At 45.3% G+C, this 18,800-nt stretch overlaps 1 protein-coding gene across 1 annotated transcript in view; it reads left to right on the top strand.

Moving 5' to 3' along the window:
• LOC106960231 (teneurin-2) overlaps positions 1-18,561 on the top strand; it is a 106,842-nt gene extending 88,281 nt beyond the window's left edge. The window contains exons 17-34 of the mRNA XM_015053218.1: positions 519-662; positions 2,602-2,851; positions 3,197-3,217; positions 4,347-4,576; positions 6,317-6,471; positions 6,741-6,842; positions 8,030-8,203; positions 8,435-9,072; positions 9,342-9,517; positions 12,043-12,278; positions 12,502-12,798; positions 13,039-13,596; positions 13,702-13,971; positions 14,090-14,500; positions 15,714-15,824; positions 15,912-16,179; positions 16,515-16,645; positions 17,574-18,561. Of these exons, the coding sequence (XP_014908704.1) occupies positions 519-662; positions 2,602-2,851; positions 3,197-3,217; positions 4,347-4,576; positions 6,317-6,471; positions 6,741-6,842; positions 8,030-8,203; positions 8,435-9,072; positions 9,342-9,517; positions 12,043-12,278; positions 12,502-12,798; positions 13,039-13,596; positions 13,702-13,971; positions 14,090-14,500; positions 15,714-15,824; positions 15,912-16,179; positions 16,515-16,645; positions 17,574-18,311 (4,910 nt within the window). The 3' untranslated portion in view covers positions 18,312-18,561. The remainder of the gene's footprint in view (positions 1-518; positions 663-2,601; positions 2,852-3,196; positions 3,218-4,346; positions 4,577-6,316; positions 6,472-6,740; positions 6,843-8,029; positions 8,204-8,434; positions 9,073-9,341; positions 9,518-12,042; positions 12,279-12,501; positions 12,799-13,038; positions 13,597-13,701; positions 13,972-14,089; positions 14,501-15,713; positions 15,825-15,911; positions 16,180-16,514; positions 16,646-17,573) is intronic.
• The last annotated feature ends 239 nt before the right edge of the window (positions 18,562-18,800 follow it).

Genomic DNA, 18,800 nt, shown 5'->3' with positions numbered 1-18,800 from the left:
GACTTTTCCGTTTAACGAGCAAGAACACACACACACACACACACACACACACCAAATACCTTTATGAGCAATCTGAATGTATCTGCCTGATCTCAACTTATTTCCCATACGTCTGCTGCTTATATTCAAATGAGTTCTGGTTTTGGACGGAGTGCTTCTATAAGCGGAGTCTTCACCGCAGCGACAAACCCTGGCCTCGAGGTTTTCCAAGCCTGCAGGGAAATATTTCCCAATTAAAAAGGTTTTATCAACATGACAGGGTGTTAGCTAGGTGTGAGAGCAGGTTTGGGCGCAGGCGCTAACTAGCTTTTTTGTGTGTGTGTATGTGCGTGTGTGTGTGTGTGTGTGTGTGTGAGTGTATCGCACGTTTCACCTTTTAAATGAACTCTTGGAATAGCTTGCTCGAGTGAAGTTGGTGGTTAATATTTCCTACTTCCTTCACAGTGTTGGTCTTTTTGCTCTTTTTTTTATCTCATAATTACACACCTGTAAGGTCTCTTTTTGTGTCTCGTATGCAGTATCGGTGGGCTATGAGTACGAGTCGTGTGCCAGCCTGATCCTCTGGGAGAAGAGGACCACCATCCTGCAGGGCTACGAACTGGACCCCACCAATTTGGGCGGCTGGTCGCTTGACAAGCACCACATACTCAACACGCGCAGCGGTACGTGGAAGCGCCTCAGCTTTACCCTCGACTTCAGACCACGTTTCTCTCCTTTTTGGTCTTTCGGTTATATTTAGCCGCTTCCCTCCGCGTTGCAGGTTTTCATCGTTGCGTGTGCTTTCTTGCCTTGGATGGGGGTTGCTGCGCGTGATTCGCATTAGATTTCACAGTGCCTCTTTTGTTTTCAGTGAGGGTTTTTACAGGAGGTGCCTGCAGTTGTCTCACCCATCCAAGCTAATGCTGTTCAACAGCCAATCGGGAGCGTCGTTTTCATGCACGAGGGAGTTCGGTTATTAATAAATTGCCAATTGACAGAGTTTGTTTTAGTATAATATACAAGATTAAAAGAAAAAACTGATATCATTTGTAAGCAATAAATCAACTAATCACATGATAAATAAAAAGAAACTCAATTATTTTCATGTACGTGATTTGTTGTTTTTCTCTTTTCTGGATGATAAAAGTCTTCGGTCTGGTGGTTTGGTCTCAACATTTTTGTTTATAGAGGTCACATAATTCATTTTATTCTTTGCTTCTGTTGCTTTGTTTTATTTATTTTGGACACCTAAAGTGTTGGCCAGTTAAATTTTAACGTTTGTTGATCTTTGAGGATGTGAAAATGGTCTCAAAACAACAATATCATCATTCATCGCAATAACTCCTGGCACAAGTCACCGTTCTGCAAAAATTTGTCATCATGACGGGCCGAATCACACGCAAGAACATTTAATAGAATCGGTCCAAAGCAGTCCAACCTTATTCAGTTTCTGGTTTTTGAAATCAATCTGAGTGCTGAACAAATTTATGGGCACATCAGGTAAAGATATGCACAGTTCCTACATATAAATTAAAGGTTTATGCAGAAGCGTCATCTCTTGCTAAAAAAAAAAAAAAACATGGTAAGAAAAATCCAGCAGTATGTCAATAAAAAACTGTTATTTTTGTTGTTGTTTTTAACTGAGGGAAGATTTACTGGCATGCTGGCAGCCCGACGCTTTTGATTTAAAACAACAGCTGTTCTGGTAAAAAAAAACAAAAAAAAAAAAAACATTTCACAAGGTCGGAGCGTACAGAGGAAGGAATCTCTAAGTAGATCCTCCAGATCTCCACAGATTTTTATCTTCGCCTGACATGCAGTGGCTTCCTGCAGAATTTAGGTCTGGGGACTGAGACGGCCATGAAAGGAGGAGGATTTTGATTTTTTTTTTTTTCCCATGTGTTTGGGATCCTTATCACACTGAAATGTCAAGAGTGACAGATTTTTCGTTCTCTGGTAGAATCCAGCTGATGTTTATTTATCTAAAATGCCATAACATTCGTAATGAAATGTTCTCTAAAATGGCTTGGATGCTTTGGAACAGGAAAAGGCCCACAGCATCACAGACTCTTCACTGTACTTAACGGTCACCAAGATTTCCACATATTTACCGTGCTTTCCTCCAGTTAAGTTAAGTGTTACTTGTTAAAAAGCTCGATAAAATGCTCTGTTGAGTTCGGAAGACATCATAGATCTCGTCCACCGGTCGCCATGGAGAACGGCGACCCTCAGACGCCGCCGTACGCCGCCGTTCTCTAACAGTAAGCGTTGCGGATTTGTTTACCTCCTTCGGCGTCCTGCTCTCTGCATGTGGCAAGATAAATATGGGTCCTCATCCAGCCTGCTTGGCAGTGGCTAAAAGAAACGAGCCTCTGTGTCATGACTTATTTATGCCCCAGGGAAACAGAAAGTGACGGATTAGTAATTAGGAGTTCCTGGAAACTTTTTAAGTAGATTGCTTGGGCGGGAGTAATTGTACCACTAGGGATTTTAGCTGAAAGTTTTTTATTCCATAACATTGGATTTATTATTTATTTTTCCTCCCCTCCTCCACCACCGCACCGAATGACTGCATTCAGATTAAAAGTGGGATTTTATTCATGGCGCTTTTGTTTCTTTCAGGCATCCTGCACAAAGGCAGCGGCGAGAACGTGTTCGTGACGGAGCAGCCTCCGGTCATCACGAGCATCATGGGAAACGGACGCAGGCGCAGCATCTCGTGCCCGAGCTGCAACGGCCTCGCGGACGGCAACAAGCTGCTGGCGCCGGTCGCCTTGGCGATGGGCATCGACGGCAGCCTGTATGTCGGCGACCTCAACTTCGTGCGTCGGGTCTACCCGTCGATGAACACGACGGGAATCCTGGAGCTGAGGTAAAAATCCGACGCCCGGAGAGGAGAGAAAAAAAAACAAAAAACACGACCCCGTTACGTCGCAGAATGGAAGAAAAGAAGCGGGAGGAGAAGAAGAGAGTTTAGCACCTAATGTGTGTCGTTTAGCATGACGGCTAAAAAGGCGAGAACTAGCGGATAGGAAGACGTGAGCTTCATTATAAACCCTGCTTGATGCCGTTCCTCCAGAGTGCTGCTACATGTTTACAATCTGCATCGTTCGCACCACCTTCAGCTTTGCATTTCTCTCTGTTGGAAACTCTCGGCAGATTGTGTGAGGTAATATACGTTCTCTTGTGTTTTTCTGCCTCCTATTCTTTCTTAAAGGAACAAAGACTTCAGGCACAGGTGAGATACTTCTGTCAAGAAATTAAAACTTATAGCTTTATAAGGAGAGCATGCAATGTGTTGTAAGTATGTCTGTACCCCTTGAAATTTTCCACATTTTTGTTAAACCAGAACTACAAGCCTGTGTGTGTTTTATATTTGTTTCATGTGACATATCTTAGCTGTGAGGGAAATTTTTACTTGCTTTTTAGTTTTGCTTTAGTGTAGTTGGAGTTTTAGTCTTAACATCCCTCAACTAAAATTGAGGTCAACCCAGAGGTTTGTCAGGAGCACAGCAGACACTGAAGGATTAAAAATATCAAGCGACATCCTAAGCTTTGAACATCTCAAAATGGATGAACGAGAAAAAGAGTACGACACAACTACAAACCCACTAAGACAGTGGATGTTCTGACAGCTGCAAAAAAAAAAATAACTGCGGTATCTCTGGAGGAGCTTCAGGGATCCACAGCTTAGGTGAAAAACAAAAAGGGCCTTCTTGGAAAAAGAGCAGAGAAGGCAGAAGACTTGAGATTGGAACGGAGGTTCCTAAACCCAGTCAAAGTCCAGAGATCAATCTAAATGAGTCGAAAACTCACAAATGTTTGTCGTAAAACTACTTTTCTAATGAATATTGGGCAGAAATAATCATTCTAGATGTGGCAAGAGACGTACCGTAAAAATGGTGGTTCTGCAAAGTGTTACAGCAGCTGAAGCATTACAAAGGTTTTGGGTGAAACTATTTGAAAAACGCTTTTAGTTTTCCCTTCACCTTTATAATTTTTTTCCTCCCCTCCTCCACCACCGCACCGAATGAATGTGTTACACTTTACATTCGACTGTGATTTAAAATCCCAAGAAAATACATAAACCTTTTGCTTCGAAAGTTGCAATGGTTAAAAGTGCCAACTTTGCATTAAAAGTGTCCTTATTTACCGAATGATACTTCATGACAGCAGTCACAAACATTCATAAAGACTGCTTCATGTTTATGACAGTGTCTTAAACACACCCCTTCAAATAAAGTGTCACCACATTTTCTTTTTGTGAAGTGGGCAAAATGCTGAAAACTTCAAGGGGTCATGAACGTACAGCTGAAGACGTTCAGCTAAAAGCTGTTCCCGTTGCGTCGTGTTTCCTCTCACTTCAGCAATAACCCAACCCATAAGTACTTCCTGGCGGTGGATCCGGTATCCGGGGCGCTGTTCATCTCGGACACCAACTCCAGGCGGATTTACAGGGTTCGCTCGCTGACGGGTGGCCGTCTGCTGTCGGACAACGCCGAGGTGGTGGCGGGGACGGGGGAGCAGTGCTTACCCTTCGACGAGCGCTGCGGCGACGGTGGAAAAGCCACTGAAGCTACGCTAATGAGCCCCAAAGGTAGGAAGAACCCTTTCCCGGCTTTGTTTTTACCAGCATCTTCATCTCATTTTTGCTTCAGCAATTCCATGCCTTCGTAGGAATCAAGATTTTTTTCAAAAAAAAAAAAAACACTCCGCAAATGACTTGGCTTTGGGAAACATTGGCTTATGCAGTGATCTGTAGTTCAGTTCAGAAGAAATGACATCCTCCTATATGAAAGTGCCGCCTTGTGACTCGACGGAAGCAGGACAGAGACTGGAGCGGTTTATAAACCAGGTTAATGTTAAACTTATAATGGAATTATTTTTGTGGATCAGTGGATCTCGGCACACTGTGACACCAAACTGTCAAACGTGTCACGCTGTAACATTTCTCGTCAGTGACACGAGAGTGTGTAATGTGGGGCTGCAGGATGCCACCACTCTACAGTATGTGTATGTTTGAGTGCGTGGGTGGGAGGGCTTTCTGGAGGATCAGGCAGCAGTCGCTCTCTTTTACCTGTCACAACCCAAACATCAACTTCATTTTTCTTCGTCAAACTTTTTTCCGTTTACAAATTCCAGACTTTTGGAGATCTACAGATCTGAAGTTTGATATGATTTTAACGTGGAACCTGCGATAATCTTAAAAGGAAAGAAGAACCCAAGAGAGGAAGCAAAGACATAAAGGGGAGAGAAAGAAAGTGTTAAGGAAAAGGAACAGGTGCTGGGTGCAGGAAACTGAAGAATAAGATGTGACACAAGTAAGGAAACAAAGGACAGATTCAAAAAAGGAATAAAACAGAGGGAGGCAGCACAGAAATGGGAGGAAGAACAGAAAGAAGGTTGTAAGATATAAGAATGAAAGGACAGAAGGAAGTAAGGAAACACAAATATGGCTAAAGCAGTAAGGGCACAAGAAAGAACAGCAAGACAAAGTGAATGACAATAATACAAGAAAGGTAGGAGAGAAGGAGGGGAAAAGGAAAGAAGTATGCAATAAAGAAAGATAAGTTGTATTAAGATAGAAAGCTAAAGAGAAAATAAATACAAAGAAGGAAGGTGATTAAAAAAGGGCAGAAATTGAAAACCATGTAATCTACAAAAAAGTCTTGAAATTCTGGTATTTTTGCATTGTCCTTATTTCTTTCGATGTAGTTATCCAGAAATCAAAATCCAGTTTTCCAGACTGTGGGCTCTTGTTTGTATTTCGCTCAGTACTTAGCGGTCTATGCTTTACTGCCACCCACCAGTTTTGCATCTCATTGCATCTAGAAGTAATTTTTGGTGTTCAACTCATGTGGTGTTAAACATGTCACACATGCAAGGTGCTCAATGAAAAGCAAAAAAATAAAGCTAATCTAGAGGTAGGAATAGATGGCGATGTCACTAAAAAAAAACCCAGCACCGACTGAAAAAGCAGGGCAGGTAAAAGTGCACTAAAAACCGCTTTCCACTCCAGATGACCCCGCTCACAACCCGCAATTGCCCCCCGAGAGGGGGCCCGGGCTCATCTCTGCATCCCGATGACTCATCCTCGAAAACGAACACTTCTCGACAGTTCAGCGCCCGATCCATCGCTAACCCCCTTCCCACACACACACACACCTCCTCCACCCCCCACCCCTCCTCATCCGCTGAAGCACCGAGCGATCCAGCTGCCAGGGCTGCCATCCGTTTCTCAGCTGCCACACCGAGTGGAGTTTAATTGACTTAAAATGTCTGCTGGGGTTGAGTTATGAGTCGTCACTCACGGGGTGTTCATCTCTGCGCTCGACAGGCATCGCTGTGGATAAAAATGGCCTGATGTATTTCGTGGACGCCACCATGATCCGCAAGGTGGACCAGAATGGCATCATCTCCACTCTGCTTGGCGCCAACGACCTAACTGCCGTCCGGCCGCTGAGCTGTGACACCAGCATGGACGTCAGCCAGGTGAGGAGAGAGTGAAGGTGATTGATGGCCGTGATAGACGATGGTGTAGCGTCCCCTGAGTGCTGAGCTGTGAGGCTCAGTGGACGCGAGCCAACCCAGGGGTCAGGGGGGAGACGGATATAGGGAGGGATTAAGGAGTCGGTTGATGAGAAGAAAGAGAACCCGTCTGCAGTCACTTAGAAAAATTAAGAAACTTTGCTAAATCTTGGCTTTAGTGACTGTCTCATGCATATATATATATAAATATATACTCTGTTTCTTCCTAACAGGTCCGTCTGGAGTGGCCCACGGACTTAGCAGTGAACCCCATGGACAACTCTCTCTACGTCCTGGAAAACAATGTCATCTTACGCATCACTGAGAACCACCAGGTCTGTGCTAACATGGCCATGGAAGCCCCTAAGGATGAACACTCACCACAGTGTCCTGACAAGATTTTATTCCAATTAGGCTTTCTCGGGCCAATTTAGAAGTAAAAGTTCTGAATTTTGCAGCATACGACAAAATAACCCCTTTATTAGTTCCAAGAACTTCCAACCTTCCTCGATGTACAGTGCTTTGTAGTAACACTCAAAGCTCTTGAACTCTTCGACGTGACAACCATTTTAGAATTCGAGGCAAAGAAGTGCATGACTGTGGGACGAAAAGGATGAATGGATTGCAGTTTTTTTTAAAGAAAGAGTGGCAAGAGTGGTAACTCTTTTACTCCTAAACAGAATCCAGTGCAAACAGTTAGTATAGTAGATATTTTAATAAAATAGAGTCCACCTGCATGAAATTACAACCGAGTCCAAACCAGATGTACTTCACAGAGATCAATCCATGACTCAGGGAAAGGGATAAGAAGTCCATGATAAGTCTGGAATAGTTTCAGAGAACCATGACTCGGGTAGGACAATCTGTCGAAAGCACAGCTGTTGGTTATGCACTTAAGAAATGCATTGCACATATCTGAAAGTGTGGAAAAAGACTCTGCTAAAAGAAAGTCATAAACTTTACCACAAACCTTTTAAGGGACAAACACATGGAAGAAAGTATTGTGGTCAGATGAGATCAAAACAGAACCTTTTCCAGAACAAACACCACGGCGCGGAGACTTTTCTTTGCCATTTAACTGGAAGATAGAGATTGACTATAGACTGGAGGGCAAAGGCTCACTTCCCACTAGGACAACACTAAACACACAGCCGGAGTTACAATGGCATGTTTTAGATCAAAGCATATTCATGTGTTAGCAAAATTCAGACCCCAAATCTAATCGAGAATCTGTGACATGTAAACTGATGTTCACCAACACTTTTCATCCAAAGCGACTGAGCTTGAGCCATTTCTGAGTGAAGTTTTTACTTCCAGACCTACAACATGTCAAAATACATGAAATGTGGCCCATACTTTGATATTTTGTTTGAAAAGGACATATCCTTTCAACCACATAAAGTCCCAGCAACGGTTCTGGTCGTGACGTGGTAAAATGACACACAGATGAAGGAATATGAATACTTATGCATTTCACTACAACCCCATAACTGAGTCCTCTTTCTTATGTCGTTTCCCGTAGGTGAGCATTATTGCCGGCCGGCCCATGCATTGCCAAGTGCCAGGCATTGACTACAGCCTCAGTAAGCTGGCTATCCACGCCGCCCTGGAGAGTGCCACAGCCATCGCCCTGTCCCACACCGGCACTCTCTACATCGCTGAGACAGATGAGAAGAAGATTAATCGAGTCAGACAGGTGGGCCCTGGAGAAACCTTGAGCTCTGTTGTTTGTCTTTCCTGCTGGTTTAGAATAAATTTGCTTCTTTCAAGATATTTTTGGCTGCTAAGCTTGGCAGCTCCTCTGGTTCAAGCTGAGATTTCCAGATTACAGTACTCCTACTTCGCTTTACCTCAGACTGAACTTTGCTGTTGGCAGAACGCTCCGTTTGATCACGCAGCTCTCCTCTGTTCTCTGCTCGGGCTCCAGGTGAACACCAACGGAGAGATCTCTCTCCTGGCCGGCGCCGCCTCCGACTGCGACTGCAAGAACGACGTCAACTGCAACTGCTTCTACGGCGACGACGGCTACGCCCCTGACGCGGGCTTGAACTCCCCGACGTCCCTCGCCGTCTCCCCCGACGGCACCCTCTTCATCGCCGACCTCAACAACATACGCATCAGGGCGGTGCGGGCGAACCGGCCGGGCCCGGCCCTCTCGAGCGTGGGGTTCGCCGGGTCGGCGCAGTACGAGGTGGCGTCGCCGCGGGAACAGGAGCTGTATGTCTTTGACGGCGAGGGGCTTCACATCCAGACGGTCAGCCTCGTGACCGGGGAGCCCCTTTATAACTTCACCTACGGCTCGGACGGCGAGCTGGTCATGCTGGTGGACAACTGCAACAACACCGTCAAGGTCAGGAGAGACGGCCAAGGGCAGGGAGGCGGAGCCGGCCTGCTCAGGCTGGTGCTGCTGCCCGAGAATCAGGTGGTGACCCTCGGATTGGACCCGACCGGGGGGCTGCGCAGTGTGTCCGCCATGGGCCAGGAGGTGGCTTTGATGGGCTACAGCGGGAACACGGGCCTACTGGCCACCAAGGCTGATGAGACCGGATGGACAACATTCTACCAGTAAGTCTCAGCAGAGGATCTAAAGTAAATGTGCATGATGCCCTGCTCTGGTCCAATTTCACATGTTATCCTGCTGCCCCCTAGTGGTCGCTTTGAAAACTACATCTAAAACCTGTACCAACACTTCCTTCAGCAGTACATTTATTTGCCAACACCTTTAGCCCTCGTGTGTAGAAATGGGGTCCAACTGACCCCACACACGTAAAATTTGTATAATTAGTCACAGTCCTCTACGTTTGGGTTAAATCGTATCCTTTCCCCCGCCCCAGGTATGACAGCGAGGGCCGCCTGACCAACGTGACGTACCCGACGGGCATGGTGACGAGTCTCCACCGCGAGATCGAGCGCTCCATCAACATAGACATCGAGAGCTCGAGCCGGGACGACGACGTCACCGTCATCACCAACCTGTCCTCGGTCGAAGCCTCCTACACAGTGGTGCAAGGTAGGCCGATTAAACGCAGCAGCAGGAACTCACTTTTTCCGGTTTCAGATTTATTTTTTCTCCAGCCTTAAAAAGTCCAATCGGAAGACCTTAATTAAGTAACGACGAGTCACACAGAGTTCTCCTTTCAGGATCGCAGCCTCCCCTCTGTGATGGTAAATATGCTGGCCTCCCATTTTAATTTTCATTCATTTATGTGCGCGCTCCGGGAGATTATTTTCCTCCCCTCCGCCCGGCCATTCTCCTCTCAGTCCCTCTTATGGTGGAAAAAAAAAAAAAAAAATTACCAATATATAAGTTGTTAATCCCATCTGGGTCATCCAGCTTTTGAATGTCATCCCAGCAAAATTCATTAACTCACGTTGAGTGAATCCTCCTCATCCCTCAAGCTCTCTCTCCGTCTCTCTCTCTCTCTCCACACGCGCACTCAGCCGGTCCCCATGATCCCTGAGCTTATTTGGTGTGTTTAGAAAAGAGGAGGAAGAAGAATAATTGTGTCCTTCCCCTTGACCGGTGTGAGCCGTGGTGATGCTGCTAGTGCGGATGCCGAGCCGGATGGGTTGCGGATGCAGTCGACGGCGCTCCACCTGCGTTTCGGCGGCCGGCGGAGCGTTTGTTCGCCGCGCTTTTAAGTCATTTAGGGTTTCCTCCACACTGTGTGGGTTTTCAGCTCAGCCTCTGCGCTGACATCCTCACTTAACCGTCTCCCCTCGCTTCCCGCTCTTCCTCGCGCTCTTCATTAACTCCTGCGCAGTGAATTCTCCCTGGCCCCTCAGGCTCTCATTTCACCCCCTCTCTGTCTTTCCCTCAACCTCGCCGCCGTTTTATTACGAGGTTGTTCAGACAGAGCGAGCAGGAAAGATTTATCTAAAGGCTGGTGCTGCCAAGTCAGTGGAAAAAAAGAAAAAAAAAAACCGCTTCACTTGTCTGTTTGAGGCATTGTTAAAATGTGCCTGGAGCTTTATTACAAATTGGCCTTATGGATTACTGTCATTTATGGCAGAGTGTCAAATTAAAAAAAAAAAAAAAACTGAGCTTCTCACCTTTCTGTAAATTGAATAAAGAAAGATCCAAACTCTGCATCTCCGGGAGAAATCAGCTAAAAACAATTTTATCTCCATCATTGTCATCAAGACGTCTGTTTCCAAACATCAGAGGGGAAAATTAGCCTCGGCATTAGGGACGGGCTTATCTCACTCCTTTCTTGTGAGAAAGACAATAAATTGTAAAGATGGAGAGATGGTATAGGGACATCAGTTCAGCATGAAGGCTTTCATTCAGATTATTTTTCACTCTAAAGGACATAATCAAGGAAACCATCTGTTTTACAGACTGGATCGTGTTATTTTTGACATGAGCCTTAACTGAAAATCTCGCATGTCGATAAGATACCAGCAGACGTAAAGGGCCTTTTTCTGTGTGAAAACACACAAGTCCTCTTGCTTAATGTGAACCAACTTAAGCTAAACTAACTTAGATCATCACCATGGAAACCATGCATGTCTTTGTAAGGTGGGAGAAAGACCCCAGTATGTTAATCCCAGCCAAGACTCTAATCTAGGACAATCTTGCAAGATTGAATCATTTTTATTTCTAGTCTTATTCTACATTTAAATATCGCATTAAAATAAAATTACTGTTTAGCCACTTGAATTTGAAAAGAATTCATACTCGGTGTATAAAGGTACTTTGCATATTGACGTTACAAACATTGTGTCAATGCTAATCAGAGCTAGCACTAGCTTGATTTAAGCACCACGTTTAAGTTAATACAGGCAAAAAATATATGTAATATTAAAATACAGTTGTAAGAAAGCATAAAGTGTGGATGTAAACATAGCTTCTTTACCTGTTTATATTGGTGTTGTGGTCAAATATTTGGTCAAGGTGTAAAAGTTAAATATAGCTAGCAGTCGCTTGTGATAACTACTTGGCAAGTAGAAATCTGTTAACTTCACTCCACAAAATAGTTATTTTTAGTGTGAATTGGAGTAATTAACACAACCGGCTGACATTAACATTAGTACACAGTACAATTTTATGATTTTATCATTAAATCTTATCATGGAGTCCAAATTGGCAGGTTATAAAAGATGTGAGGCTCCTTTTTATCTCTTTGACCAAAGGATTTGTTAGCACAATCCAGCAGAATTTACCCAATGCCTGGGTTCTATAAATAACCATTAATTTTTTTGTGTGTGAACACAAACTAAATATCTGTGGTTTAAGAAATAAAAAATAATACTAATTAAGCAATAAACACCACTTTCACATTTACAAGTTTCTGTAATGTTTAATTTATTAGCCTTAGCCTTATCACATGTGATTTTTCTTCTGATCTAATTGAGTTGTATTTTCTAACCATAAATATTGGCCGTTTTTCCTCATTTCATTTCGGACCATGTTGAACCGCAATCAATATTTGCTGTTTGAGATGCTAGATGTGTTTGCTGCGGGCTCCAAGAACCCGATTGCAGAACGTAGTCTTTGCTCCTAAACTCTGTTTTCTTGATCTCTCCCTACAGACCAGGTGAGGAACAGCTACCAGCTGTGCAACAACGGCACCCTGAGAGTGATGTATGCCAACGGGATGGGCATCAGCTTCCACACCGAGCCCCACATCCTGGCAGGCTCCGTCAGCCCCACCATCGGGCGGAGGAACATCACCCTGCCCACCGACAATGGCCTCAACTCCATCGAGTGGCGTCTGCGCAAAGAGCAGACCAAGGGTCGGATCACCGTGTTTGGGAGGAAGCTGAGGGTAATTGCTAATTTTGTAAAGTGAATGATTGATTGATTTAAACACTGAGTGCCCAGGTATTCACAACTCTTAAACTTTTATTTATTAATTTTTTTTCGTTTACGATGTAATTTCAGGTGTTTTTTGTGAAATAGTGAAGCGGTGTAAAACCTTTGTACGAAACTTTGCTCGTTTTTGAACCTCAAAAACATCTGCTGGAGTGAATCGACCGCTTTTCTCTTAGGCTCACGGACGCAATCTTCTCTCCATCGACTTCGACCGCAATACCCGCACTGAGAAGATTTACGACGATCACCGCAAGTTCACGCTGCGCATCATGTACGACACTCAGGGCCGCCCGGCCATGTGGCTGCCGAGCAGCAGCTTGGCGGTCGTCAACGTTTCCTATTCGCCCACCGGACAGCTCGTGGGTCTGCAGAGGGGCAGCATGAGCGAGAAGACCGAGTTTGACTCCCAGGGTCGCATCCTGTCCCGGTCGTTTGTGGACGGCAAGATCTGGAGCTACAGCTACCTTGATAAAGTAAGTACATCCATCTTTAAAAGAGCCATGCAGGAGTTAGGTTTTGCCAAGAAAGGCAATAGCGACGGTAATTTGAATTGGGGAATTGAATGAAATAATACATCACTTTTATGGTCGCGAAGGTGCAAATTTGTCAAGGGAGAGCAAATTACCCCCGGTGCTATTTCACAGGAGGCAAGTCATCCATTGATAATGCTATTATATTAATCTGTATTTCAACGCTTTGCTCTTTTCCTCCAGTCCATGGTGCTGCTGCTGCAGAGCCAAAGACAGTACGTCTTTGAGTTCGACGCCTCGGGGCGGGTCACAGCTGTCACCATGCCCAGCGTCGCCCGCCACACCATGTTCACGCACGTGTCTGTCGGCTACATCCGCAACACCTACAACCCCCCGGAGAGCAACGCCTCCATCATCCACGACTTCAGCGAGGACGGCCGGCCGCAGGCCACGCACTACATGGGCACCGGCCGCCGCGTCCTATACAAGTACGGCAAGCTGGCCAAGCTGTCGGAGATTGTGTACGACAGCACCGTTGTCACGTTCGGGTACGACGAGACGGCCGGCGTTCTCAAGATGGTCAACCTGCAGAGCGGCGGCTTCTCTTGCACCATCCGCTACCGCAAGATGGGCCCCCTGATCGACAAGCAGATCTACCGCTTCAGCGAGGAGGGCATGGTGAACGCGAGGTTCGACTACACCTACCATGACAACAGCTTCCGCATTGCCAGCATGAAGCCCGTCATCAGCGAGACGCCGCTGCCCGTTGACCTCTACCGATACGATGAGATCTCCGGAAAGGTGCGCCCGTATCGCCAGCTCGGCATCTTCGTCTCTCTTTAGGTGCCGGATGTGTTTTCTGTCCTTCTGCGGACTCTTCCCTGACTATTTCCCTGTTTCCCACAGGTGGAGCACTTTGGGAAATTCGGGGTCATCTATTATGACATTAATCAAATCATCACCACAGCCGTAATGACGCTGAGTAAGCATTTCGACACCCACGGTCGCATCAAGGAGGTCCAGTACGAGATCTTCCGTTCGCTCATGTACTGGATGACGGTGCAGTATGACAGCATGGGCCGGGTTGTGAAGAGAGAGCTCAAGATTGGGCCCTACGCCAACACCACTCAGTACCGCTATGACTATGATGGAGACGGACAGCTCAGTGGTGTCAAGGTGAATTTCTGTTTGCACAGATTGAGTTTCCCTCCTCCGGCCCCCCATTATGTTACCAGGGAAAGTTACGCCTGCAGTGTCGCTAAAAAGCTTTTGAATAATTCACTGTTTTGCACAGGTGAACGACTGGTCCACCTGGCGCTACAGCTACGACCTGAATGGCAACCTCCACCTGCTGAATCCGGGCAACAGCGCCCGGATCCTTCCCCTCCGCTACGACCTCAGGGACCGCATCACCCGCCTGGGAGACGTCCAGTACCGCCTGGACGAGGACGGTTTCCTCAGCCAGCGCGGCTCGGACGTCTTCGACTACAATTCCAAAGGTCAGCTCCTGAGGGCCTACAACAGAGGACCGGGCGGCTGGAGCGTGGTGTACCACTACGACGGGCTCGGCCGTAGGGTGTCCACGCGGAACAGCCTGGGACAGCACCTCCAGTTCTTCTACGCTGACCTGAACCATCCCACCAGGGTGACACATATCTTCAACCACTCCAGCTCTGACATCTCATCGCTTTACTACGACCTGCAGGTATGTTTGAGTTATCAGTATGTGTCCTCGTATTTCAGTGCAGCACCGTGTGCAACGATTAGCACCCGTCGTAAAGATGTGCAAAAGTCTTTAAGCTGATTGTCTGTCGGTGCAGAAGCATCATCTTTACAGGTGACAAAAATCCCAAGAGCCAAAGTAATCTGCCTGCCGAATCAACCCTACAGAGAAGGGCGACATAAACATTTTTTAATTTGTATTTTTTTAGTCTTATAGATTAATCAAAGGCGTTAGGAGGTGTTCATTTGTAATCCTCAGCTTGCTGTTTCCCTGGGTTATAAATGTGACATAGAGGCTCATTTCTTCTTCACCAGTCTTTAAAATATGAAGGACTATAAAACATTGGCGTTCAAATAAAGCCAATAAACGTACAGCTTCATGAATAAAGTAATGTCCTCAAGAAAACAGCGTTTTGCTTAAAATCACCCACCTTTACGATTAAATATACGATTAAATACATAAAAAAGTTTAGAACAACTGTAACCTTAAGAGATCTTTACTGCAGGAAAGAGTTCGTCTTAAGGTCGCCATAACAACCACTAGATCCTACCTATATGTGGGGGGAAAGCCTCTTCTGTCATTCAGTCACAAACGTAAAGGTCAAACTACTGCTTGGACTTTTATTGAAACTTTGCAACCCGGTATGATGTAAGATTTAGTTTTTCAACAACAAAATCCCCTGTCTTGAACAAATGATGACTTTTTGAAAACACCGCAGTTAAACATAGTGGAGGACCCATGATGCTGTGGGCGTTTTTCTCTTCCAAGTACTCTGGGATCTTGAGAGTGCCTGACATGATGCCGTTTTTAAAATACAAGATTTTTTTTTTTTTTTTTTACTAAACTGTAGAAAACTTTGAAACTAAAGAAAGAGATTGTCATTGGGTCAAATTGCCGAATTAACAGGAAAAATGGTTCACCAGGCTTATAGCTGTTGTGTGCTAGCTATATTTTATTCCCCAATTAAACGGATTTACTTAAATGTAGGGTTAAAATACACACAAGCATGAACTCATTTTAAGGCTTTCTGCACATCTTTACCAGAGGTTGCAGGATGCTGAGTATCAGGGAGCTCTGATCATTTCTCTCTGGGATTCACAGGGTGAACAATGCAGCCCAAACTTTCATTTTGTTTCATGTCGTTTTATCTTTGGAGGAGCATTGTGACCTAAAAATTGAATCATCTCTTCATTAGGGCCACTTGTTTGCAATGGAGGTGAGCAGCGGAGAGGAATATTACATTGCGTCCGACAACACAGGAACCCCACTGGCAGTTTTCAGCAGCAACGGGCAGATGATCAAACAGGTACAGCCCAACATTGTTTAATCTGTTATTTTTTTTATCCTTGTACTGCATTTCCGTCACATAGTAACGTTTCTCCTCTTCACCCAGGTGCAGTACACGGCCTACGGTGAGGTGTACCTCGACTCTAACCCAGAGTTCCAGCTGGTGGTGGGTTTCCACGGCGGCCTGTACGACCCGCTGACCAAGCTGGTTCACTTCACCCAACGAGACTACGACGTGTTGGCCGGACGCTGGACCTCGCCCGACTACAGCATGTGGCCCAAGATAGGACGAGACCTCTCCCCGTTTAATCTGTACATGTTCAAGAACAACAACCCGCTCAGCGACATGCTGGACGTCAAAAACTACGTGACAGGTAGAGAACGTCATCGGGTGTTGATTGTTCCTTCTCCGGGATAATGAGGCGTAACGCAATGTTCAGACATGCCTCGGATCTGCCGGGTCCATCTTGGGACATTTAACTCTGGGAGGCTTTTAATTTCAGCTCACTAAACATAAGCTGAGCTTTACTTCAGCTTTGATAACGTCGGTAATCTGCAGGAATAAACGGCGGTTTCTGTGTGAGTCACAGAGGCGACACTCTTGGTTTTTTTTTGGTTTTTTTAAATGCTAAAACTGATGATTCCTTTCCTATCATGTCTAACTGTGTCATTTAGCAGAGTGTGTTTTGTGTCTCGTCTGTTGCTGCAGATGTGAAGAGCTGGTTGGTGATGTTTGGCTTTCAGCTCAGCAACATAATCCCAGGATTCCCTCGACACTCGCTCTACTTTGTGGAGCCGCCGTATGAGCTTCAGGCCACCCAGCACTGTGAGAACGGACAGGTAAAGTCAACCATACAAAAAGTAAATTGATGCATATTTTTACAGTAACTATAAAATACTTTTTTTTTTTTAACCAAATTTTGAGTAAAAAAAAAAAAAAATTGTTTCTTAAAACACTACTCACATTTTATCTATTGCAACCACAGAAATTATTGCTTTATTCCAGATTTTATGTTGTAAATTAATGCAAAATAAATAAGTGGAAGCTAAATGATATATGATTGTATTTTATTTTTTTAAATAAAAATTATTTAAAAAATAAATAAATAATTATTTATTTAAATAAAAAGCATTTATACTCAGCACCTCTAAACCACCTTTTGCTCCAATTACAGCTGTTGTTTTTTTTTTGTTTTTTTTTTGTATGCTTTGTTTTGTACCGACATCTAGAGTGAACTTTCTGTTGTCTTCTTTGAAAATAACTTTTTAAGATCAATCCGGTCAGATGAAGAGTAGTCAATATTAACTTTTACCAAAGATTTTCAATTGAATGTAGTTTTTGGCTGTGACTAACCCTAACTAACACATGAATGTGCTTTGCTTCTAACCGTTTTGTATTCGTCGTATTGCAGTGACAAGTTTTCTATCTCATGCAGCAATTTGAATTTTGACCAAGAAGTTGAATAGTGACTGATTATGGTTTAGCTTTCTGTAGAAGCCCAAATGCCCTGAAGGCTTTTGATTGGACTGGATTTGTTTCGGAACATCAAAGCAAATACCAAAAATACCTTCCCTACATTTGGTGTTTGTAGAAAACCATAAATTATATTGTTAAATTCACAATTTTGCACTACTTTCAGTTGAATCTAATACATTTCATTTAGTGGTGTGGGCATCACAAAGTGACGTAATGTCCATTTGTCTGGAAGTTGCTCTGAGTCGTAATGTTGTGTTTCAGTGACAAGTTTTTGTTTCTTGGTCATGTTAGCTCATCACCGGCGTGCAGCAGGCGGCAGAGCGCCACAACCAGGCCTTCATGGCCCTCGAGGGCCGCCTTCTCAACAAAGAGCGCCGCAGACGTAAAGACAAGCCCGGCCACTGGTTCGGTACCAGCACCCCCATCATCGGCCGCGGAGTGATGCTGGCGCTGAAGGAGGGCCGCGTTGTGGCCGGCGTGTCGCCGCTGGCCAGCGACGACAGCCGCAAGATAGCTCTGGTGCTCAACGGCGCCCAGTACCTGGAGGGCACTCACTACACTCAGGACGGGAGGGACTGCCACTACTTTGTGAAAGTGGGGTCTGCCGACAGCGACCTGCTGGCCCTGGGGCTCACGAACGGACGGAAGTCTCTGGAGAGCGGCATCAATGTGACGGTGAGCGGCCGGTCGAGGAGAGGCGTGACCGTGGAGTTCGCCGTCCCGTCGCTAGTGCTGAGCATTCGCTACGGGCTCTCTGTGGACGTGGTGGACGAAGAGAAGGTAAGACTGCTGGAGCTGGCCCGACAGAGGGCCCTGGCGGGGGCCTGGGCCAAGGAGCAGCAGCGCGCAAGGGACGGGAAAGGCGGCAGTCGCCTTTGGACCGAAGGGGAGAGGCAGCAGCTTCTAACGGCGGGTCGGGTCCAAGGCTACGACGGCTACTACGTGCTGCCGGTGGAGCAGTACCCAGAACTGGCCGACAGCAGCAACAACGTCCAGTTTCTCAGACAGAACGAGATGGGCAGGAGGTAACAGCCCACCCGAACCCCGCTGACTCTTCCCTTCTCTCCCGACATCTCCGGATTTTGTCCCTTGTTTTTTTTTTTTTTTTTTTTTATTTTTTTCAACCCCACCTCCTTAACCTTCTTACTCCTCTGAAAACCTACGGAGAACTAACCAACAAACGGGGTTACTCACGGAACGCTGCAGGGACTTTTAAAAAGTATGAAAAACATATTGTTGATTTTACTGCCACAGGCAAAAAAACAAAAACAAAAAAAAACAAATACAAATGTTTAGTCAAATTTTTTTTGTTTTTTGGAAAAAAAACAAACAAAAAACTTTGATCAACTGACAAAAAAAAAAAAAAAAAGAAGAAGCACTGAAGAACTCTGATAACTGTTGCTTACCCAATAAGAAGATTCCCCTTTTTAAAAAAGATAGAGATATTTTCGCCCATATTTATTGGGTCACATCAAGAGCAGCCACGACAACGCAGGGAGGAGGGAAGGACGGGGGTCG

The sequence above is a fragment of the Poecilia latipinna genome, unplaced genomic scaffold (assembly GCF_001443285.1).
Source record: "Poecilia latipinna isolate Pla-1442-1.1 unplaced genomic scaffold, P_latipinna-1.0 Scaffold1168, whole genome shotgun sequence".
Taxonomy (NCBI): Eukaryota; Metazoa; Chordata; class Actinopteri; order Cyprinodontiformes; family Poeciliidae; genus Poecilia; species Poecilia latipinna.
This window is presented reverse-complemented; position numbering and strand designations above follow the sequence as displayed.